This window comes from Ranitomeya imitator, chromosome 9 (genome assembly GCF_032444005.1).
Source record: "Ranitomeya imitator isolate aRanImi1 chromosome 9, aRanImi1.pri, whole genome shotgun sequence".
Classification (NCBI taxonomy): Eukaryota; Metazoa; Chordata; class Amphibia; order Anura; family Dendrobatidae; genus Ranitomeya; species Ranitomeya imitator.
In genome coordinates, this window is record NC_091290.1 from 32,077,835 (window position 1) to 32,103,204 (window position 25,370).

The 25,370-nt window shown below is 44.1% G+C and overlaps 1 protein-coding gene across 1 annotated transcript in view; it reads left to right on the forward strand.

Moving 5' to 3' along the window:
- The window catches only part of LOC138649759 (cathepsin W-like), a 43,062-nt gene that overhangs the window by 9,973 nt on the left and 7,719 nt on the right, over window positions 1-25,370 (forward strand). The window contains exons 5-8 of the mRNA XM_069740421.1: window positions 5,597-5,690; window positions 19,157-19,237; window positions 20,217-20,333; window positions 21,709-21,773. Coding sequence (XP_069596522.1) covers window positions 5,597-5,690; window positions 19,157-19,237; window positions 20,217-20,333; window positions 21,709-21,773 — 357 coding nt within the window. The remainder of the gene's footprint in view (window positions 1-5,596; window positions 5,691-19,156; window positions 19,238-20,216; window positions 20,334-21,708; window positions 21,774-25,370) is intronic.

Sequence of the window (25,370 nt, forward strand, 5' to 3'; positions counted from 1 at the left end):
TTTTTACACATTGGAATATTTTTTTTTTACACTATAACATTGCCCCAGGGTGGGGGGGGGGGGAGGGGGAGGGGAGGCATCATGTTATAGTCTAAGATCGCTGATCTGACACTTTGCTGTGCACTGTGTCAGATCAGCGATCTGATGTGCACTTTTCCTATGCTTCCCGGCGCCTGCTCTTAGCAGGCGCAGTGAAGCCACCTCCCTGCAGGACCCGGATGCCGCGGCCATCTTGGATCCGGGCCTGCAAGGAGGAGGAGGTAAGAGACCCTCGCAACGCGATCACATTGCGTTGCTACAGGGTTCTCAGGGAAGCCCGCAGGGAGCCCCCTCCCTGCGCGATGCTTCCCTATACCGACGGCACACTGCGATCATGTTGGATCGCAGTGTGCCGGGGGTTAATGTGCCGGGGGAGGTCCGTGACCGCTCCTGGCACATAGTGCCGGATGTCAGCTGCGATAGGCAGCTGACACCCGGCCGCGCTCCCGTGAGCGCGGCCAACCGCTATGACGTACTATCCCATCGAGGGTCAGATAGGCCCAGGTCGCCTCGACGGGATAGTACGTCTAAGGTCAGAAAGGGGTTAATGATACCATTTTGCTGTAGATACGCTCTTTTGATCACCCGTTATTGCATCTTAATGCAATATCGGGGCAACCAAAAAAAACAGTTCTGGCGTTTTTAATTTTTTTCTCGCTACGCCGTTTAGTGATCAGGTTAATCCTTTTTTGTATTGATAGATCGGGCGATTTTAAACACGGCGATACCAAATATGTGTATGTTTGATTTTTTTATTGTTTTATTTTGAATGGGGCGAAAGGGTGGTGATTTGAACTTTAATATATTTATTTTTTTCATAATTTTAAAAATATATTTATTTTTTTTACTTTTGCCATGCTTCAATAGCCTCCATGGGAGGATAGAAGCTGGCACAACTGGATTGGCTCTGCACCATAGAGGTGATGCTCAGATCGCCCCTATGTAGCAGAATTACAGCATTGCTATGAGCGCCGACCACAGGATGGCGCTCACAGCAATCTGGCATCAATAACCATAGAGGTCTCAAGGAGAACTCTGGTTGTCATGCCGACACGCCGATGACCCCCAATCATGTGACGGGGTCACTGATAAGTGCATTTCCGGCCCCATGGCCGGAAGTGCTTATTAAATGCGCTGTCAAGAGTTTGACAGCGGCATTTAACTAGTTAGTAGGTGCGGGCGGATCGCGATTCTGCCCGCGCCTATTGAGGGCACATCTTAGCTGTTCAAAACAGCTGACATTTCCCGGCTTTGATGCGGGCTCACTGCCGTAGCCCGCATCACAGCAGGGGGATCTGTCATTGGACGTATTATTCCATCTGATGGCAGAAAGGCGTTAATATTAAATTACATTATTAGGAATTATGGAATTGCTTTGAGATTAGTATTCTACCAATACTTATCTACACTGGTTTTTTAATGTAATGAACAATTTAATAAAAAGGAGAGTTGCTCGGGAGAAATCATATTCTGATTCGGTCTTACTAGTACTGTCCAAAATGCAATGGTGCCGTTTACATCCACTGGAGTGCTTTGCGTTTTTTTTTCCCATACTATAGTGAGGTATAGAGTCTCCAAAAGCAGGATGAGGATCTGTCTCTGCTCCTTGCATATCTGTTTTAATAAATACTTGTATTCTCTGTTCCTCAGAATTTTTTTTTTTTAAATTAAGCTTTTTTCTTTGTTTATATAATGGGCATTTTTCTTTCTTTCTTTTCATTCTCTCTCATTTACCTTACTTTTAGTTTTGTTTTCGCTCTCATTCAATATTATACTTATGTATAGGCAGCTGCAAAGGCAAACCTCAACAATTACAGAAGATCTCCCATCAAAACTTATTTCATAATCCCTCCTAATTACCGTACTTATGTAATGATGTGTAAATATTTTAAAATACTTACCGATAGCCATCTTCTCCAGTTTCAAGTGCCACTCTGGTCCTACGTGACCGTTCCTATTGTTTGCGAGCTCAAACAGAGGTACTTAGTTCACTATAAACCTCTGGATGCACAGAACATAGCTTCATAGATGTGCAGTGGTTTGCAAAAGTATTCACCCCCACATTTTACCTATTTTGTTACATTACAATCTGTGTTTAAATAGGTTTGTAATCCGATTTGTGTGCGATGCGTCTGCCCTAAATAGTCTAAGTTGGTGAAGTGAGAAAAATAGAGTAATAAATTAAATTTATGGGGTCAAATAACTAAACATTGGCATGTTCATATATAATCACCCCTTCGAGTCGCATGACGTCCCTAAACATTTCTGATTCAAGCAATTACCTTCATAAGTCACGTGCTTGGGAAAAGGAAGTTCACTTGTGTGAAATCTAAGTGTCACATGTCTGTCAGTATATACATCACCTTTTCTGAAAGGCCACACAGGCTGGAACACAATTAAGCAAGATGCATCACTAACCAAACACCATGAAGACCAAGGAGATCTCCAAACAAGTAAGGGACAAAGTTGTTGAGTAGTACAAGCCAGGTTTGGGTTATAAAAAAAACTCTCAATCTGTGAAGATCTCCCGGAGCACCATCAAGCCATTATCTTCAAATGGAAAGAACATGGTAACACAACAAACCTGCCAAGAGAGGGCCACCCACCAAAGCTCTCAGTATAGGCCAGCAGGGCATTAATCAGAGAGGCAGCACAGAGACCAAAGGTAACCCTGAAGGAGCTGCAGAGTTCCCAAGCAGAGACTGGAGTATCTGTCCATACGGCCACAATAAGCCGTACAGTCCATAGAGGTGGCCTTTATGGAAGAGTGGTCAGAAGAAAAGTCTTTACTTCCACACAAAATTGTAAGGCTCGTTTTCAGTTTGCCAAAAGACATGTGGAAGACTCCCCAATTGTAAAGAGTAAAGTCAGATACAGACCAAAATTGAACGTATTAGTCACCAAGGTAAAAGCCATCTTTGGCACCAAAACAACACAGCTCACCACCCCAACAATACCATCCCCACAGTGAAACATGGTAGTGGCAGCACCATGCTGCGGGGATGATTTTCAGCATCATCGACATTTAAAATGGTCAGACTCTAGGGGAAGATGGACGGTGGGAAACACAGGGATATTCTTGAGCAAAATCTGATCACTCGGTCAGTGATTTGAGACTGTGATGGAGGTTCACCTTCCAACAAAACAACAACTCAAAGCATACTGCTAAAGCAACACTCAAGTTGTTTAAGGGGAAACATGGAAATGTTTTGGAGCGGTCTAGTCAAAGCCCAGACCTTAATTTAATTGAAAATCTGTGGTCAGACTTGAAGATTGCTGGTCACCAGAGGAAACCATCTAACTTGAAGGAGATGAAGCAGTTTTGCCTTGATGAATGGGCAAAAATCCCAGTGGAAAGCTCATATAGACTTCTCTACAGCGACTTGCAGCTGTAATTGCCTCAGAAGGATAAATCGACAAAGTACTAATTTTAGGGGGGTGAATAGTTATGCAGTTTGTAGTTATCAGTTATTATGTCCTGTTATTTGCTACACAATAAAAAACAAAACCAAATGTTCACAGTTGTAGGCATGTTCGTTATATGAACGGATGCAAAACACCCTAAAAAAAAAAAGTGGAAATCAAGGTTGTGAGGTAGAAAAACACGAAAAATGCCAAGTGCCAAGGGAGGTGAATACTTTCGTAAGCCACTGTACATTGAGAAATTGACTTCCAGTTCACACATAAACAAACCCCTGTGTGTTCTGGTTGGTCTGTTTACCGGGGACTGGAGCAGAGATGGAAACTGGAGAAGACGGAGATCAGTAAGTATTTTAATCCACTTCTACATCAGTACATAGGAAATTAGGAGGGATGAGGAAAGAAAACATTCGATGTGACATCTTTAAGATTGAGGACTAGAGCTCATTTAATGTGTAATAGAACAAATAATGTAGTGTATAGAGTCATGGCCAAAAGTATTGACACCCCTGCAATTCTGTCAGATAATACTCATTTTCTTCCTGAAAATGATTGCAAACACAAATTATTTGGTATTATTATCTTCATTTAATTTGTCTTAAATGAAAAAACACAAAAGAGAATGAAACAAAAAGCAAAACATTGATCATTTCACACAAAACTCCAAAAATGGGCCAGACAAAAGTATTGGCACCCTCAGCCTAATACTCGGTTGCACAACCTTTAGCCACAATAACTGCTACCAACCGCTTCCGGTAATCATCAATGAGTTTCTTACAATGCTCTGCTGGAATTTTAGACCATTCTTCTTTGGCAAACTGCTCCAGGTCCCTGATATTTAAAGCCTTCTCCAAACTGCCATTTTTAGATCTCTCCACAGGTGTTCTATGGGATTCAGGTCTGGACTCATTGCTGGCCACCTTAGAAGTCTCCAGTGCTTTCTCTCAAACCATTTTCTAGTGCTTTTTGAAGTGTGTTTTGGGTCATTGTCCTGCTGGAAGACCCATGACCTCTGAGGGAGACCCAGCTTTCTCACACTGGGCCCTACATTATGCTGCAAAATTTGTTGGTAGTCTTCAGACTTCATAAAGCCATGCACACGGTCAAGCAGTCCAGTGCCAGAGGCAGCAAATCAACCCCAAAACATCAGGGAACCTCTGCCATGTTTGACTGAAGGGACCGTGTTCCTTTCTTTGAATGCCTCTTTTTTTAATCTCCTGTAAACTCTATGTTGATGCCTTTGCCCAAAAAGCTCTACTTTTGTCTCATCTGACCAGAGAACATTCTTCCAAAATGTTTTAGGCTTTTTCAGGTAAGTTTTGGCAAACTCCAGTTTGGCTTTTTTATGTCTCGGGGTAAGAAGTGGGGTCTTCCTGGGTCTCCTACCATACAGTCACTTTTCATTCAGACGCCGACGGACAGTACGGGTTGACACTGTTGTACCCTCGGACTGCAGGGCAGCTTGAACTTGCTTGGATGTTAGTCGAGGTTCTTTATCCAACATCCGCACAATCTTGCGTTGAAATCTCTTGTCAATTTTTCTTTTCCGTCCACATCTAGGGAGGTTAGCCACAGTGCCATGGGCTTTAAACTTCTTGATGACACTGCGCACGGTAGACACAGGAACATTCAGGTCTTTGGAGATGGACTTGTAGCCTTGAGATTTCTCATGCTTCCTCACAATTTGGTTTCTCAAGTCCTCAGACAGTTCTTTGGTCTTCTTTCTTTTCTCCATGCTCAATGTGGTACACACAAGGACACAGGACAGAGGTTGAGTCAGCTTTAATCCATGTCAACTGGCTGCAAGTGTGATTTAGTTATTGCCAACACCTGTTAGGTGCCACAGGTAAGTTACAGGTGCTGTTAATTACACAAATTATTGTGATTTTTCGAACAGTGCCAATACTTTTGTCCACCCCCTTTTTTATGTTTGGTGTGGATTTATATCCAATTTGGCCTTAGGACAATTCTTTTTGTGTTTTTTTCATTTAAGGCAAATTAAATGAAGATAATACCAAACAATTTGTGTTTGCAATCATTTTCAGGAAGAAAATGAGTATTATCTGACAGAATTGCAGGGGTGTCAATACTTTTGGCCTTGACTGTATAACATCTCTCTTTAAAATTAATTCCCCAGGGCATATGTGGTTCCTGTTGGGCTTTTACTGCTGTTGGAAACATTGAGGCACAGTCGGGAATCCTTGGACATCCAGTAAACTTATCAGTTCAGCGTAAGTGTCTGCCCTTCCTTGTCACAAGGCTCCTTCATCTATGTAACATAAACCCTATCAATTTTGGGGCAAATTTTTCATTTTTCCTTACTCTTAATTCCCTTTGCAAAAAAAAAAAAATCAGAGTTCACATACATCTCAGTGAAACACTCTTTTATATGAACCATTTTAAACTTGGAAAAAATATCCACTTTGATGTCCGAAGTCTTTTGCACGCAATGTTTCTCTGGTGGCTGATGTGGTCAGTGATATGTATAAGGAGGAAAAAAATATAAAAGATCTGAGTGCACTATTCACATCCAAGTGGAGAGAAAGGAGTAAATTAATGAATGCATTTAGGAACGGCTATCTGATAAGAAAAGGTCCTGAGAATGGCAAAATTAAAGGGTTATTACAAAGGCAGAATCCCATTGATCCAAGTAGGATTGTACGCAGCACTGCAGATCATGTGAATGGGACTGAGCTACATTAATAAGCACAGCTGCCCTCTGGAGTACAGGATGAAGAGGAGCAAGCAGTTGACCCTTTCATTGGTTGATTGTAAGGGCGCTATAGGGTCATATCCTAAACAGAAAAAATTATAGACTTTGCCAAGTCCCAATAACAGTTTCCCATAACTCCACTTCTTAATACAAAATGATACTTTCCACTAGGAAATGTATAGGAGTCTGTAAGAAGCTCCCATACGGATACATTGGTGGAAGCATTTAAAAAGGAACAGGTCTAAGATAGTGGCATTTCCATTATTTTTTTCTTTTTAAAAAAAATCATACTTTTATAGCTAAAACACACACATTATATATCGACTATATAACTGTCTAAGGGTCACTTCCGTCTGTCTGTCCATCTGTCACGGTTATTCATTCGCTGATTGGTCTCGCCAGCTGCCTGTCATGGCTGCCGCGACCAATCAGCGACGGGCACAGTCCGGAAGAAAATGGCCGCTCCTTACTCCCCGCAGTCAGTGCCTGTCACCACTAACACAGGATTAATGCCGGCGGTAACTGACCTCGTTATGCCACGGGTAACGCACTCCGTTACCGCTGCTATTAACCCTGTGTGTCCCCAACTTTTTACTATTGACGCTGCCTATGTGGCATCAATAGTAAAAAATGTAATGTTAAAAATAATGAAAAAAAACCCTGCTATACTCACCCTCCATTGCAGCTCGCGCCGGCCGCCATCTTCCGTTGCAGGTTGCGGTGGCAGGAGGACCTGCCATGACATCACGGTCATGTGACCACGACGTCATCACAGGTCCTGCGCTAATACCAACCCTGGGACCGGAACCTGCCGCGGACTACAAGGGCTCTCTCGGAAAGGTGAGTATGTTTATTTTTTCACCTGTGACAAACCTGGCTGGGCAATATACTACGTGGCTGGGCAATGTACTACGTAGCTGGGCAATATCCTACGTGACTGGCCAATATACTACGTGGCTCTGTGCTGGATACTAAGTCACTGGGCAATATACTACGTGGCTCTGTGCTGTATACTACGTCACTGGGCAATATACTACGTCACTTGGCAATATACTACATGGCTGCGCAATATACTATGTAACTGGGCAATATACTACGTGGCTGCGTAATTTACTACATGACTGGGCAATATACTACGTGGCTGGGCAATATACTACGTCACTAGGCAATATACTACGTGACTGGGCAATATACTACGTGGCTGGGCAATATACTACGTGGTTGCGCAATATACTACGTAACTGGGCAATATACTACGTGACTGGGCAATATACTACGTGGCTGGGCAATATACTATGTGGCTGGGCAATATACTACGTCACTAGGCAATATACTACGTGGCTGAGCAATATACTACGTCAGGGGCGGACACTGATATATATACACACACATATATAGCCACGCACACATACATGTATATATATTACATAGTCTCCTTTATTATGTATATTGCCGTCCCTTATTATACAGCGCCCTCTCTTGTCATGTACAGTACCATCCCCTACATATTGGATTATATAGAGCCCTGTTTTTTTATTACATACTGTCCTGTCTTGTTAGCTATATAATGCAATTATGGCTGATGAAGCATGGGAAAGCTTCTTTTCTAATGGAGGAGCTGATGGACTGGTCGTCTGGTCACCGGCTCCTCCATCAGCAGTCATTTTACATCTAACAAGAGAGGGGACTATGTAATAAAAGAGGGCGCTGTGAATAACAAAAATAACAAGAATACACTATGTAAGAGATAGCACTGTACATAACAGCAGAGGAAGCTATAAAATATGGGACGGCATCATAAAATAATAAGCGAGTACGCTATATACTAAGGGACTGTGCTATATACTTCCTCCACCTTCCCTGTTCCATAAATTCATTATAAATCCCCCTTCTTCCCATCCCAATCCCCCACACCAATCTTGTCCTCCTCCCCCACCCAATCATTGCCCTTTTCACCAGCTCTATCATTGCCTTCCCCACCACCCCCTTCATTGCCCTCTTCACCACCTCCATCATTGCTTTCTCCTCCACCACCCCCATTATTGTCCTTTCCACCACCACCATCACTGCCTTTTCCTCACAACTGGTGAAGTATATGCAGAAAGGACATTCTGTTAAAGGGATCCTAATGTCAAACGCATGCGACCCAGCGGCAGCTTGAATCAGACACTGCACGATTGCAACCATGAAGCTATACCTTTAAATGCTGCGATAATAATAATCTTTATTTTTATGTAGCGCTAACATATTTCGCAGCGCTTTACAGTTTTGCACACATTATCATCACTGTCCCCGATGGGGCTCACAATCTAGAATTCCTATCAGTATGTGTTTGGAATGTGGGAGGAAACCGGAGTACCCGGAGGAAACCCACGCAAACACGGAGAGAACATACAAACTCTTTGCAGATGTTGTCCTGGGTGGGATTAGAACCCAGGACTCCAGCGCTGCAAGGCTGCAGTGCTAACCACTGTGCCATCGTGCGATATTTCAGAGTAAAAATGCTTTAGAAAGACAGCTGGGGGGGGGGGGGGGGAAGCTAGCAATGTAGGCGCTTCCAATAGGAGTGAAGAATAAGCCATTACCAGACACTGATGGTGTATTATCTCACAGGAGGAAGAGGATCAGCAGTTAACATTCAAAGAGCCTGATCCTTTTCTCCACCTTTAATGTGCACAGAGGCCTTTAGTGTTAGTCTCATAGCTGGTCCATTGAGTCTCCATTGCCCAAGTTCCCAAATACACCAGGAGCTTCCATTGTTGGGGGTAGACAGATAGACATGAGATAGATGGACAGATAGATATAGATAGACAGATGATAGATAATAGCTAGTAGATACAGTAGATAGATGGTAGATAGATAATAGAGAGAAAGATGGATAGATAGATAGATAGATAGATAGATAGGGGATAGACAGATAATAGATAGATGGATAGGTGATAGATAGGAGATAGATAGGAGATACATAGATAATACATAGATAGATAATAGATAGTAGATAGATATGGGATGGATAGATAGACAGATAGATAAAGAGATAGTAAAATCCCATATATTTTGCATCTTAGGCCATGTGCACATGCTGCGGATTCTGTTGCGGAATTTTCCGCAGCGGATTTGATTAAATCCGCAGTGCAAAAAGTACTGCGGATTTATCGCGATTTTTTTGTGCGGTTTCTACTGCGGTTTTAGACACCTGCGGATTTTTAATATGGAGCAGATGCCAAACCGCTGCGGATTCCGCACAAAGAATTGACATGCTGCGGAAAATAAACTGCAGCGTTTCCACGCGGTTTTTTTCCGCAGCATGTGCACAGCGGGTTTTTTTTTTCCATAAGTTAACATTGTACTGTACACCACATGGAAAACTACTGCGGATCCGCAGCGTCAAAACCGCTGCGGATCAGCAGCAAAAACCGCAACGTGTGCACATACCCTAATTCTCTGGTTCCTTTACTGCCATAGGAGTGCAGCAGGTGGCAGAGGGGATGGTCTGCAGTGGACGAACCCCTGCACACAGCTCTCCTTGAGGACCTGCTGCCAGCCTCCTCCACAGCTGCTGCGTCTCCTAGAAGGAGCCTGGCCGTGCTGCATATGACTGCTACAAAGCTTTGTAAAGTTTATCTGACAGCAATTTGTCCATTCTTTGTTATTTCATGCTCAGTAAAGTGAATAATCCAGAGGGAGGATCCCCCCTTTTCTCCTTACCTCCCCCCAGCACATTCACCTGCTACTAATGTGACTTCACTGTCCTCTGATTCAGCACATGCAGAGCTGGAGCTTTGTCGGAGTTGAAGTGAAGTTGCAGATCTAGTCTGAAGTCAGCAATCACGGGTGTTTAGTGTGCTGCAGAGCAGTGCGAGGGGAAAAAGAGGAGCTCACAGGGGGGAGAAGACTGCACACACACACCTGCCTCTCTGGGGATCACCGTCGCTGGCAGCTTCCTCTCTCTGGCACAGCAACGCTGTGTGTGAGAAACAGGAAACGCGGGAAGGGAGCAGAAGGGATCGCTGCATCTCCGTCCATTGCCATTTTCTTTTGCAGGCAGCGGAGCTTACCGCACATGAGGGCAATCTGGCCAGGGGTCCCTTGGAGCCTGGGGGCCAGATTGCCCTCATTATTAGCCGTCCTGCAGGGGCCCCCCTCCACCTCTGGGCCCCTGTGCAGCCGCACCGGCTGCACATGCGGTATGTCCGCCCCTGTACTACGTAGCTCAGCAATATACTACATAACTGGGCAATATACCATGTGGCTGGGTAATATACTACGTGGCTGGGCAATATACTACATGGCTGGGCAATATACTACGTGGACATGCATATTCTAGAATACCCGATGCATTAGAATCGGGCCACCATCTAGTATATATATACACATACATACATACATACACCTTTAATACCACAATTTCTATGCTGAAACAGAATAGATCAAACAATTATCTTTTAACACACAACGGAATTGATTTTCCACTAATATAGATAGACTAGATGGTGGCCTGATTCTAACGCATCGGGTATTCTAGAATATGCATATCCACGTAGTATATTGCCCAGTGACATAGTATATTGCCCAGCGACGTAGTATATTGCCCAGTGACGTAGTATATTGCCCAGTGACGTAGTATATTGCCCAGTGACGTAGTATATTGCCCAATCATGTAGTATATTGCCCAGCCACGTAGTATATTGCACAGCCACGTAGTATATTGCCCAGTTACGTAGTATATTGCCCAGTGACTTAGTATACAGCACAGAGCCACGTAGTATATTGGAAGTAGTATATTGCCCAGTGACGTAGTATACAGCACAGAGCCACGTAGTATATTGCCCAGTCACATAGTATATTGCCCAGCCAGGTTTGTCACAGTTTAAAAAATAAACATATACTCACGTTTCCGAGGGCCCCTTGTAGTCCACGGCAGCTTCCGGTCACAGGGTTGGTATGAGCGCAGGACCTGTGATGACGTCGCGGTCACATGACCGTGACGTCATGACAGGTCCTTCTCGCGCAGGCGCGCAGGGCCTGCGATGACGTCGCGGTCACATGACCGTGACGTCATGGCAGGTCCTTCTCCCATACCATCTTTGCCACCGGAACCTGCAACGGAAGATGGCGGCCGGCGCGAGCGGCTCAGCGGACTACAGAGGGTGAGTATAGCAGTTTTTTTTTTAATTATTATTTTTAACATTACATTTTTTACTATTGATGCCGCATAGGCAATAGTAAAAAGTTGGGGAGACACAGGGTTAATAGTGGCGGTAACGGAGTGCGTTACCCACGGCATTAACCCTGTGTTAGCGGTGACCGTAGGGGAGTATGTGGGCACTGACTGCGGGGAGTAAGGAGCGGCCATTTTCTTCCGGACTGTGCCCATCGCTGATTGGTCGCAGCAGCCAAGACAGGCAGCTGGCGAGACCAATCAGCGAATGAATAACCGTGACAGAAGGACAGACAGACGGAAGTGACCCTTAGTCAATTATATAGTAGATAATGGATAGCTAGATCAAATAAGTTGATTTTTTCTCCCATGTAAATCATTTATTCTAATTTGATCCCTTGAAGTGCTGCCAGTTTTTTTTTAAATTACACTGTGTGTGTATTATATATATACAGTGGGGCAAAAAAGTATTTAGTCAGTCAGCAATAGTGCAAGTTCCACCACTTAAAAAGATGAGAGGCGTCTGTAATTTACATCATAGGTAGACCTCAACAATGGGAGACAAACTGAGAAAAAAAAATCCAGAAAATCACAGTCTGTTTTTTTAACATTTTATTTGCATATTATGGTGGAAAATAAGTATTTGGTCAGAAACAAACAATCAAGATTTCTGGCTCTCACAGACCTGTAACTTCTTCTTTAAGAGTCTCCTCTTTCCTCCACTCATTACCTGTAGTAATGGCACCTGTTTAAACTTGTTATCAGTACAAAAAGACACCTGTGCACACCCTCAAACAGTCTGACTCCAAACTCCACTATGGTGAAGACCAAAGAGCTGTCAAAGGACACCAGAAACAAAATTGTAGCCCTGCACCAGGCTGGGAAGACTGAATCTGCAATAGCCAACCAGCTTGGAGTGAAGAAATCAACAGTGGGAGCAATAATTAGAAAATGGAAGACATACAAGACCACTGATAATCTCCCTCGATCTGGGGCTCCACGCAAAATCCCACCCCGTGGGGTCAGAATGATCACAAGAACGGTGAGCAAAACTCCTAGAACCACGCGAGGGGACCTAGTGAATGAACTGCAGAGAGCTGGGACCAATGTAACAAGGCCTACCATAAGTAACACACTACGCCACCATGGACTCAGATCCTGCAGTGCCAGACGTGTCCCACTGCTTAAGCCAGTACATGTCCGGGCCCGTCTGAAGTTTGCTAGAGAGCATTTGGATGATCCAGAGGAGTTTTGGGAGAATGTCCTATGGTCTGATGAAACCAAACTGGAACTGTTTGGTAGAAACACAACTTGTCGTGTTTGGAGGAAAAAGAATACTGAGTTGCATCCATCAAACACCATACCTACTGTAAAGCATGGTGGTGGAAACATCATGCTTTGGGGCTGTTTCTCTGCAAAGGGGCCAGGATGACTGATCCGGGTACATGAAAGAATGAATGGGGCCATGTATCGTGAGATTTTGAGTGCAAACCTCCTTCCATCAGCAAGGGCATTGAAGATGAAACGTGGCTGGGTCTTTCAACATGACAATGATCCAAAGCACACCACCAGGGCAACGAAGGAGTGGCTTCGTAAGAAGCATTTCAAGGTCCTGGAGTGGCCTAGCCAGTCTCCAGATCTCAACCCTATAGAAAACCTTTGGAGGGAGTTGAAAGTCCGTGTTGCCAAGCGAAAAGCCAAAAACATCACTGCTCTAGAGGAGATCTGCATGGAGGAATGGGCCAACATACCAACAACAGTGTGTGGCAACCTTGTGAAGACTTACAGAAAACGTTTGACCTCTGTCATTGCCAACAAAGGATATATTACAAAGTATTGAGATGAAATTTTGTTTCTGACCAAATACTTATTTTCCACCATAATATGCAAATAAAATGTTAAAAAAACAGACAATGTGATTTTCTGGATTTTTTTTTCTCAGTTTGTCTCCCATAGTTGAGGTCTATCTATGATGTAAATTACAGACGCCTCTCATCTTTTTAAGTGGTGGAACTTGCACTATTGCTGACTGACTAAATACTTTTTTGCCCCACTGTATATACACACACACAGTACAGACCAAAAGTTTGGACACCTCTTAAAGATTTTTCTGTATTTTCAGGACTATGACAATTGTACATTCACACTGAAGGCATCAAAACTATGAATTAACACATGTGTAATTATATACTTAACAAGAAAGTATGAAACAACTGAAAATATCTCTTATATTCTAGGTTCTTCAAAGTAGCCACCTCTTGCTTTGATGACTGCTTTGCACACTCTTGGCATTCTCTTGAGGAGCTTCAAGAGGTAGTCACCGGGAATGGTTTTCCAACAATCTTGAAGGAGTTCCCAGAGATACTTAGCACTTGTTGGCCCTTTTGCCTTCACTCTGCGGTCCAGCTCACCCCAAACCATCTCGATTGGGTTCAGGTCTGGTGACTGTGGAGGCCAGGTCATCTGGCATAGCACCCCATCACTTTCCTTCTTGGTCAAATAGCCCTTATACAGCCTGGAGGTGTGTTTGGGGTCATTGTCCTGTTGAAAAATAAATGATGGTCCAACTAAACGCAAAACGGATGGAATAGCATGCCGCTGCAAGATGCTGTAGTAGCCATGCTGGTTTAATTGCCTTCAATTTTGAATAAATCCCCAACAGTGTCACCAGCAAAGCACCCCCACACCATCACACCTCCTCCTCCATGCTTCACGGTGGGAACCAGGCATGTAGATTCCATCCCTTCACCTTTTCTGCGTCGCACAAAGACACGGTGGTTGGAACCAAAGATCTCAAATTTGGACTCATCAGACCAAAGAACAGATTTCCACTAGTCTAATGTCCATTCCTTGTGTTTTTTAGCCCAAACAAGTCTCTTCTGCGTGTTGCCTTTCCTTAGCAGTGGTTTCCTAGCAGCTATTTTACCATGAAGGCCTGCTGCACAAAGTCTCCTCTTAACAGTTGTTGTAGAGATGTGTCTGCTGCTAGAACTCTGTGTGGCATTGTCCTGGTCTCTAATCTGATTTGCTGTTAACCTGCGATTTCTGAGGCTGGTGACTCGGATAAACATATTCTCAGAAGCAGAGGTGACTCTTGGTCTTCCTTTCCTGGGGCAGTCCTCATGTGAGCCAGTTTCTTTGTAGCGTTTGATGGTTTTTGCCACTGCACTTGGGACACTCAAAGTTTTCGCAATTTTTCAGACTGACTGACCTTCATTTCTTAAAGTAATGATGGCCACTCATTTTTCTTTACTTAGCTGCTTTTTTCTTGCCATAATACAGCCATAATACAAATTCTAGCAGTCTATTCAGTAGGACTATCAGCTGTGTATCCACCAGACTTCTGCACAACACAACTGATGGTCCCAACCCCATTTATAAGGCAAGAAATCCCACTTATTAAACCTGACAGGGCACACCTGTGAAGTGAAAACCATTCCCGGTGACTTTGTCTTGAAGCTCATCAAGAGAATGCCAAGAGTGTGCAAAGCAGTCAAAGCAAAAGGTGGCTACTTTGAAGAACCTAGAATATAAGAAAATTTCAGTTTCACGCTTTTTTGTTAAGTATATAATTCCACATGTGTTAATTCATAGTTTTGATACCTTCAGTGTGAATGTACAATTTTCAGAGTCATGAAAATACAGAAAAATCTTTAAATGAGAAGGTGTGTCCAAACTTTTGGTCTGTACTAATTATATATATATATATATTTATTCTTCCTATCTCCGGTAATCACTCCACCCAGTAAGGAACTAGTCATTTCTTCCTCAATCCTCCCCAGCCACCTCACCTCCTCCACAGAACTGTTCCTCCACATACAATCCTTTCTCTCCAGGCACACACGGCCACATCATGACTTATCCTGCTCCCACCTTCTAACGCTCAGTCTGCTGCTCCTCATTGCTGGCGACATATCCCCAAATCCTGGCCCTCCTCATCACATCCCCACACTCATTTCTAATCCCCTGCCATGATCCTCTACACGTCCTCACAACCACAGTAACCTCATACCCATTCATCCTGCCCCCACACCCCCAATTTCCCTATCTGGAGCACTATGGAACGCACGCTCTGTCTGCAATAAACTTCCATTTATCCATGACCTCTTTATCAATAAACTCTCCTTCCTCGGCATCACTGAAACCTGGCTCACCCCTTCTGACACAGCCTCCCCTGCTGCACTCTCTTACGGTGGCTTCCACCTTTCTCACACACCCCGCCCCAGCAGCAAGCATGGCGGAGGAGTTGGTTTTCTCCTGTCAGATAACTGCTCCTTCACCCCAATCCCACTGCCACCCTCCCTTCCTTTGAGGTGCACTCTGTGCGCATCTACTCACCCTCCAACCTCCAACTGGCTGTCATCTACCGTCCCCCAGGGCCAGCCACCACCTTCTTTGACCACTTCACCACCTTGCTACTCCCATTTCCTCGCCGCTGACATCCCCACTATCATCATGGGCAACTTCAACATCCCCATTGACACTTCCCTCTCAGCTGCCACTAAACTTCTATCCCTCACTTCCTCCTTTGGCCTCACTCAATGGTCTTCTACAGCCACCCACAAAGATGGTCACACACTGGACCTCATCTTCACCCGCCTCTGCTCCCTATCTAACCTCTCAAACTCACCTCTTCCTCTTTCTGACCACAACCTACTCACATTCTCTTCCCTTTCCACTCCTTGTCTACAACCCCCACCCCACAAACTCTCACACCCTCGCAGAAATCTTAAACACCTTGATCTTCACTCACTCTCTGAATCCCTCCTCCCTCTCACAGACATAAGCTCCCTACACAATGCGGATGATGCTGCCGCTCTATATAACACCACAATAGCTGCAGCTTTGGAATCTCTTGCCCCTCTCACACATACCAAAGCTCGCAAAATCAACAGACAACCCTGGCACACTAGCATGACCAAAGAACTGAGGCGAGCTTCCAGAGCTGCTGAGCGCAGATGGAAAAGATCCCACTCCAACGAGCACTTCATCGCATTCAAACAGTCCCTCACTACTTTCAAGACCACACTCGCCACAGCGAAACAAACCTACTTCTCATCTCTCATATCCTCCCTGTCTCACAACCCCAAACAGTTATTCAACACCTTCAACTCTCATCTCCGTCCCCCAGCACCTCCTCCCTCCCCACTCATCTCAGCTGAAGACTTTGCCTCATTTTTCAAGCAGAAAATTGAGAACATCAGAGACAGTTTTAGTAAACAACCCCGAGAACCCTTCCTCCCAACTACCCAGCCCTCCACCTCCAAAACCAACTTCTCCACCATTACAGAAGACGAACTCTCCACTCTACTCGCAAGATCGCATCTCACCACCTGTGCACTTGACCCACTCCCATCCCACTTCATCCCAAACCTCACCACAGTCTTCATCCCAACCCTAACCCATCACTTCAACCTATCACTAACAACTGGCGTTTTCCCCTCAAGCTTTAAACATGCCTCAATCACACCTATCCTCAAAAAGCCCTCTCTTGACCCATCCTCTGTATCTAGCTATCGCCCTATATCACTTCTCCACTTTGCCTCAAAACTACTGGAACAACATGTCCGTCTTGAACTGTCATCCCATCTATCTTCCTGCTCCTTCTTCGACTGCTTTCAATCAGGCTTCCAGTCACACCACTCCACTGAAACTGCCCTAACTAAGGTCACCAATGACCTATTAACCGCCAAGAGCAAGCGACACTACTCTATCCTCCTCCTCCTGGACCGGTCCTCTGCCTTTGACACAGTGGACCATTCCCTGCTGCTGCAGATCCTCTCATCCCTTGGAATCACAGACTTGGCCCTATCCTGGATCTCGTCATACCTAACTGACCGTACATTCAGCGTCTCCCACTCACACACCACCTCCTCACCTCGCCCCCTATCTGTCGGAGTCCCGCAAGGTTCAGTTCTAGGACCCCTGCTCTTCTCCATTTACACCTTTGGCCTGGGACAGCTCATAGAATCTCACGGCTTTCAATATCATCTCTATGCTGACGACACACAGATCTACATCTCTGGACCAGATATTACCACCCTACTAACCAGAATCCCTCAATGTCTGTCTGCTATTTCATCCTTCTTCTCCACTAGATTTCTAAAACTTAACATGGACAAAACAGAATTCATCATCTTTCCCCCATCTCACACGACCTCCCCAACGAACCTATCCATTACAGTAAACGGCTGCCCACTCTCCCCAGTCCCACAAGCCCGCTGTCTTGGGGTAATCCTTGACACTGATCTCTCTTTTAAACCACATATCCAAGCCCTTTCCACTTCCTGCCGCCTCCAACTCAAAAATATTTCACGGATCCGCACCTTCCTAAACCAAGAATCCGCAAAGACCCTAGTCCATGCCCTCATCATCTCCCACCTTGACTACTGCAACCTCCTGCTCTGTGGCGTCCCCTCTAACACTCTTGCACCCCTCCAATCTATTCTAAACTCTGCTGCCCGACTTATACACCTGTCCCCCCGCTGTTCCCCGGCCTCTCCCCTCTGTCAATCCCTGCACTGGCTCCCCATTACCCAGAGACTCCAGTACAAAAGCCTAACCATGACATACAAAGCCATCCACAACCTGTCTCCTCCATACATCTGCGACCTCGTCTCCCGGTACTTACCTACACGCAACCTCCGATCCTCACAAGATCTCCTTCTCTACTCCCCTATTATCTCCTCTTCCCACAATCGCATACAAGATTTCTCTCGTGCATTCCCCCTACTCTGGAATTCTCTACCACAACATATCAGACTCTCGCCTACCATTGAAACCTTCAAAAAGAACCTGAAGACCCACCTCTTCCGACAAGCCTACAACCTGCAGTAACCACCGATCGAACAAACCGCTGCACGGCCAGCTACCCTCACCTACTGTATCCTCACCCATCCCTTGTAGATTGTGAGCCCTCGCGGGCAGGGTCCTCTCTCCTCCTGTACCAGTCGTGACTTGTATTGTTCAAGATTATTGTACTTGTTTTATTATGTATACCCCTCCTCACATGTAAAGCGCCATGGAATGGCGCTATAATAATAAATAATATATATATATATATATATATATATATATATATATACACATATATACATATATACATACACACACACGCACACTTATATTAGTGTAACTGCCGTTTACACTTTTTAAAACTTCTATTATGGAGACATGTCAAAGCCCTTAATTGGTGGGATTTTGTGTGCAGAACCCCCCCATTGATTGACCAAATGAAGCAGAAGTTCTAACCGGAAGCAGACTGAATGCTACACCTTTGTTTTAGTATTCAGGACGCGACCAAAACAATTGATAATTGGAGTTCCACTTTATACGCACCCCAAACAGTGCCATAAAAAAACCCTCTCAATTATAATTTACAAAAAAAAGTTATTGTTTTAAAAGGATATTCCCATCTCTAAGATCATATCCTAATTTGCAGTAGGTGTAATAATAACATTAGCAAATACCTCTAATTAGAAATTTAATATAGTTCTTCAGATTCACTTATCTCATGTAAGGCATTGCAGTTAAGCATCCATGTTTATGACCATCAAGATCTGTCTAACTAATTGCCACTATATGAGTGGTCGTAGCCATGGATACCTAAGCTACTGAAATACCCTACATGAGGTAAGCGACATAGCCAATCAGAAGAACTATACTGAATTTCTAAATGAAGGTTTTTGCTAATATTATTACATCTACTACATATTGGGATAGGATTTTGGAGATGGGAATACTCCTTTAAGGGTCTTTCATGACATATTCTAAGCCTTAATTTACCTGTGCTTTTAAATTAAATCACAATTATTTTCTTCCAGAGGTTCTTGATTGTGGTCCTTGTGAGGCCGGATGTAGAGGAGGATATGTTTGGAACGCTTATATAACTGTCATGAAGCAAAGTAAGATACACTATCTTTACTGTACAGAAATGCAAAATGTATAATTTAGGATAAGAAATCATCTCCATTGCTGCTAGACGTTTGCCCAGATTAGGTAAAGCAGTGGCTGGCCATTTAACCTATGAAGTCACAAGACGAAAAGGACAGTCGAAATGAATCCTTACAGTCAGACAGAAAACTGCGAGGGGAATACAATGTAAAAAATGACAGCTCATTCACTCTCCGTAAGGGCTCGTGAATATGACCGATTTTCTCATCCAAGTGCCATCCATGGTTTTCACGGATCACATTCGTACTCAAGATATTCTATGGGGCTGTGCACAGGTTTGATTTTTTTCCTCAAATCGAGTGGTTCGAGGAACAAAATCACAGACCTGTCCTATTTTGATGACCGTGTCGGCTCAAATTCGGCAATGCAAGTGTACGGACCTGTGAAAAAAAAAAAAAAGAAAATCGGAACGAACTTAGAGGACATCCACATTTTCACATACTGACAGAATGGAGAAGATGGAGAAACGTTTTTTCTCTCTCCACGTCTGAGAAAATCTAATGCACTCTGATCAAAGTCTGAACAGAATAATCAGACCGTTTCTCTCAAATGTGGCGAAATCGGTTGCGTGACCCCCCACCCTAAGAGTCACCCGCAGCTCTTTATTTACAGGGGGAAAATGATGACCAAAATAGTTATACTATTAAGAACATTTTTACTTTATGGTGCAGATGTTGTAGCATTCAACAGCTGCAGGCTTATACCATGGAGGGACTATGCTAAACATATAACAGCTGTTATTAACTGTTATGATAAACGCATTCAGCGTGAAAAAAAAAAAAAGTCCTGACCGACAGTCCCAGATGTGAGCAAGTCTACATATAAACAACATGCAGTACTAGTCTTAGTAATGTTCATAATATATCGCCTTTATTGTATATAATTTATTAATTAATAAAAATCAATATTTTTATTTTTTTTCCTCTATAGAGGGATTGGTAAATGAACGCGATTACGAATATGCAGGGGTAACACGGAAATGTAGAAGTACTAGTTCTTCAAAAACTTCCATTTATGACTTCTTAATGCTCCCTAAAAATGAACACGGTAAGAATTATAATACTGGGACAAATTTATTTTTTTGTGTAGTGGGAGCTTTTATTGCAAAGAAATACTCTTGATATTCCTGCATACAAGTTATATACTGTGGTACAAAGAACTGACACTGTTATTCACGATCAGTAGCTGGTATCTGTCAGGACTCCAGAGAAACAATACATCCCCAGCTGGATATGGTTCTCTTTGGTGGTACTGAGAATAGGAAGTCAACAAATCCAAAAGAACAAAGGACTTTGGCAGCAATCACCAATTGCTTTTACAACATCTTGTGAAGCTAGTCACTACTAAGGGGAAGCCGTCAAGCTGGGTAGTCAAGAGGTCCGAGGTCAAAAGCCAGGAGGGTATGTCATAAACGGATGGGTGAGACAAAGGTGTAGTCAGGAAATAGTTCGGGGTCAATATTTCAAGACAGTGATGGATCGCAACAAAAGGGCTAGGCAAACGGATGGTCAAGGAAAATCAATCGAGCAGCAAAGATCAGAATACAAGGCTAGGTGCACGAAGCTACAATTGTCACAAATCTAAGGCATGAAGCTGGCTAAATAGCCAGGTAATCACTAAGAACAGGAGACACACGGATCCTGATTGGATGGCTAAACTGTCACTCAAGACACTGACAGCTCAGCTTGCCCCAAAATGTAGAGGGAAAAATTAAAAACTTTGTTTCACTCACCTCTGCATGATTTGACCAGTTTAAAAGGCTCAAATTAGTGAAAGTCCTCTTTAAAGGGGTTGTTTGGTCCAAATTGATGAATCACCCCAGAGCATGCACTGTGGGAATTTGCAAGTTTCTGACTAGGGACCGGAGGATATGTATTTTCATACATGCTCCCGGCCAGGGCCTGTCTAGTGGGGGTGGCCTTGCTCTACACCAGTGTTCCCCAAGTCCGGTCCTCAAGAGCCACCAACACGTCATGTTTTGAGGATTTCCTTAGTATTGCCTAGGTGATAATTGCATCACCTGGACAGGCAAGCATTCAATGACCTGGGCAATACTAAGGAAATCCTCAAAACATGACCTGTTGGTGGCTCTTGAGGACCGAACTTGGGGAGCATTGCTCAACACTTTTAGTGAGCGAGGCCGCACTTGTCTAGTGACGCGGCCTCGCTCCATACAAGTGTATAACACGTACATACCCTCCGGGACTGACTCAAAATCAGCGAATCCCCGTGCGCTGAGGGAATATTCATAGGTCTGCAGTCACACAGAGGGATTGCAGACTTATCGATTTGGACCAGACAACCCCTATAATACGGTGGGGGAGTAAAGTTGGTAATAGTTAAAGCAAGAAGAGTAAAGAATAAAATTAATATATTCATGAAAAACATTTAATGGCAATATTGATTGTGTTTTTTCTTTAAGCAATGGCCAATTATCTAAAGAACAATGGAACCATTGCTGTGGCCATCAACGGTATTTTTCTAAAGGTAAATATGTTGTAAGCAGTAAGTGTACATAAATAAGTATATTCATACATACGGTCATAGTCTGTACAAATCCCCTTTCTAATTTGTAAAGCGCTGCGGAATATGTTGGTGCTATATAAATAAAAATTATTATTATAGCCGAAAGTGTTAACACCCTTGAAATTGTTCTAGAAAATGAAGCATTTCTCCCAGAAAATTATAGGCTGGTACACATGTTTTGTTGCTTACAAGTTTATTTCCTGTGTGTGTACTGGAACAACAACAACAACAAAAAAAAAAAGATAAAATGGACATAATTTCACACACAACTTAAAAATGGGCAGGACAAAACTGCTGGCACCTTTCCAAAATTGTGGGTAAGCAACATTGAATCAAACATGTGATGCTCGTTCTAACTCATCTGTAGCAAGTAACAGGTGTGGGCAATATAAAAACCACACTTGAAGCCAGGTGAAATGTTTATATTACATATATACAGTACAGACCAAAAGTTTGGACACACCTTCTCATTTAAACATTTTTCTGTATTTTCAGGAATATGAAAATTGTACATTCACACTGAAGGCATCAAAACTATGAATTAACACATGTGGAATTATATACTTAACAAAAAAGTGTGAAACAACTGAAATGTCTTATATTCTAGGTTCTTCAAAGTAGCCACCTTTTGCTTTGATGACTGCTTTGCACACTCTTGGCATTCTCTTGATGAGCTTCAAGAGGTAGTCACCGGGAATGGTTTTCACTTCACAGGTGTGCCCTGTCAGGTTTAATAAGTTGGATTTCTTGCCTTATAAATGGTGTTGGGACCATCAGTTGTGTTGGGCAGAAGTCTGGTGGATACACAGCTAATAGTCCTACTGAATAGACTGTTAGAATTTGTATTATGGCAAGAAAAAAGCAGCTAAGTAAAGAAAAACGAGTGGCCATCATTACTTTAAGAAATGAAGGTCGGTCAGTCCGAAAAATTGGGAAAACTTTGAAAGTGTCCCCAAGTGCAGTAGGAAAAACCATCAAGCGCTACAAAGAAACTGGCTCACATGAGGACCGCCCCAGGAAAGGAAGACCAAGAGTCACATCTGCTTCTGAGGATAAGTTTATCCGAGTCACCAGACTCAGAAATTGCAGGTTAACAGCAGCTCAGATTAGAGACCAGGTCAATGCCACACAGTTCTAGCAGCAGACACATCTCTACAACAACTGTTAAGAGGAGACTTTGTGCAGCAGGCCTTCATGGTAAAATAGCTGCTAGGAAACCACTGCTAAGGACAGGCAACAAGCAGATGAGACTCGTTTGGGTTAAAGAACACAAGGAATTGACATTAGATCAGTGGAAATCTGTGCTTTTGATCTGATGAGTCCAAATTTGAGATCTTTGGTTCCAACCACCGTGTCTTTGTGTGACGCAGAAAAGGTAAATGGATGGACTCTACATGCCTGGTTCCCACCGTGAAGCATGGAGGAGGAGGTGTGATGGTGTGGGGGAGCTTTGCTGGTGACACTGTTGGGGATTTATTCAAAATTGAAGGCATACTGAACCAGCATGGCTACCACAGCATATTGCAGCTGCATGCTATGGGGTGCTACGCCAGATGACCTGGCCTCCACAGTCACCAGACCTGAACCCAATCGAGATGGTTTGGGGTGAGCTGGACCGCAGAATGAAGACAAAAGGGCCAAGAAGTGCTAAGCATCTCTGGGAACTCCTCCAAGATTGTTGGAAGACCATTCCCGGTGACTACCTCTTGAAGCTCATCAAGAGAATGCCAAGAGTGTCCAAAGCAGTCATCAGAGCAAAAGGTGGCTACTTTGCAGAACCTATAATATCAGACATAATTTCAGTTGTTTCACACTTTTTTGTTAAGTATATGATTCCACATGTGTTAAATCATAGTTTTGATGCCTTCAGTGTGAATGTACAGTTTTCATAGTCCTGAAAATACAGAAAAAAAATCTTTAAATGAGAAGGTGTGTCCAAACTTTTGGTCTGTACGATATATCTATATCTATCTATCTATATATAATTGGTGAGCTTCAAGAGGTAGTCACCGGGAATGGTTATCACTTCACAGGTGTGCCCTGTCAGGTTTAGTAATTGGGATTTCTTGCCTTATAAATGGGCTATATGACCAAGAAGGAGTGTGATAGGTGCTACGCCAGATGACCTAGCCTCCACAATAGTCATGAAAATACAGAAAAATCTTTAAATGAGAGGCCGTGTCCAAACTTTTGGTCTGTACTGTATATACATATATATATCTATATATATAATTGTCTAAGGGTTTTTCCGTCTGTCTGTCTGTCTGTCTGTCTGTCCTGGAAATCCCGGCTCTCTGATTGGTCGAGGCCGCCAGGCCTCGACCAATCAGAGACCGGCACAGCATCGACGTAGAAATCCCGCGTCTCTGATTGGTCGAGGCCGCCAGGCCTCGACCAATCAGCAACGGGCACAGCGACGATGATGTCATAAAGGACGTAGAAATCCCACGTTTCTGATTCAGCGACGGGCACAGTATCGACGTAGATGTCATAATGGTTGCCATGGCGACGATGATGTCATAAAGGTTGCCTCGACCAATCAGCGACGGGCACAGTGTGCCGCGAATTCTGGAATCATCATTGTCCATATACTACGGGGACATGCATATTCTAGAATACCCGATGCGTTAGAATCGGGCCACAGCGTCCGAAGCCTTTATAGACTGCACAAGCACCGGCGCAGTTTGGACCGCACAGAGTGACGATCCCGGGAGATCGCGGTATGCGTTAACACTGAACGCACACCGCGATCTCCAACAGAGAAGCAGGGACCGCCAGGAGGGTGAGTATTGGCTATATTCACCTGTCCTCCGTTACAGCGCTGCGCGCCGCCATCTTCCCGGTCTTCGCCCTGTCACCTTCAGTTCAGAGGGCGCGATGACGCGCTTAATGCGCGCCGGCGCCGCCCTCTGACTGACCAGTCACAGCCAGCGGATCGGGAAGATGGTGGCGCGCAGCCGTGGAACGGAGGACAGGTGAATATAGTAAGTGCTGGCAGGCCTGAGCTGGCGGCGATACCGGCACCTGACCCCCACAGTGCGCCGCTGTCCCCGCCTGCTCAGGCCATCCAGCACTCGGCGCCCAGCGACAATAGGCGAGTATGGTTTTTTTTTTTTTTTTATATATATATTGCAGCAGCATACGGGGGCATATAGAATGGAGCATGTTAAGGGGGCCATCAACCATAATGGAGCAGTGTACGGGGGCATAGAGTATGGAGCATCTTATGGGGCCATAAACCATAATGGAGCAGTGAACGGGGGCATATAGTATGGAGCATCTTATGGGGGCCATAAACCTTTATGGAACAGCGTACGGGGCATACACTATGGAGCATCTTATGGGGGCCATAAACCATAATGGAACAGTGTACAGGGGCATATACCATGGAGCATCTTATGGGGGCCATAAACCTTTATGGAACAGCGTACGGGGCATATACTATGGAGCATCTTATGGGGGCCATAAATCATAATGGAGCAGTGTACGGGGGCATATACCATGGAGCATCTTATGGGGGCCATAAACCATAATGGAGCAGTGTACGGGGGCATATAC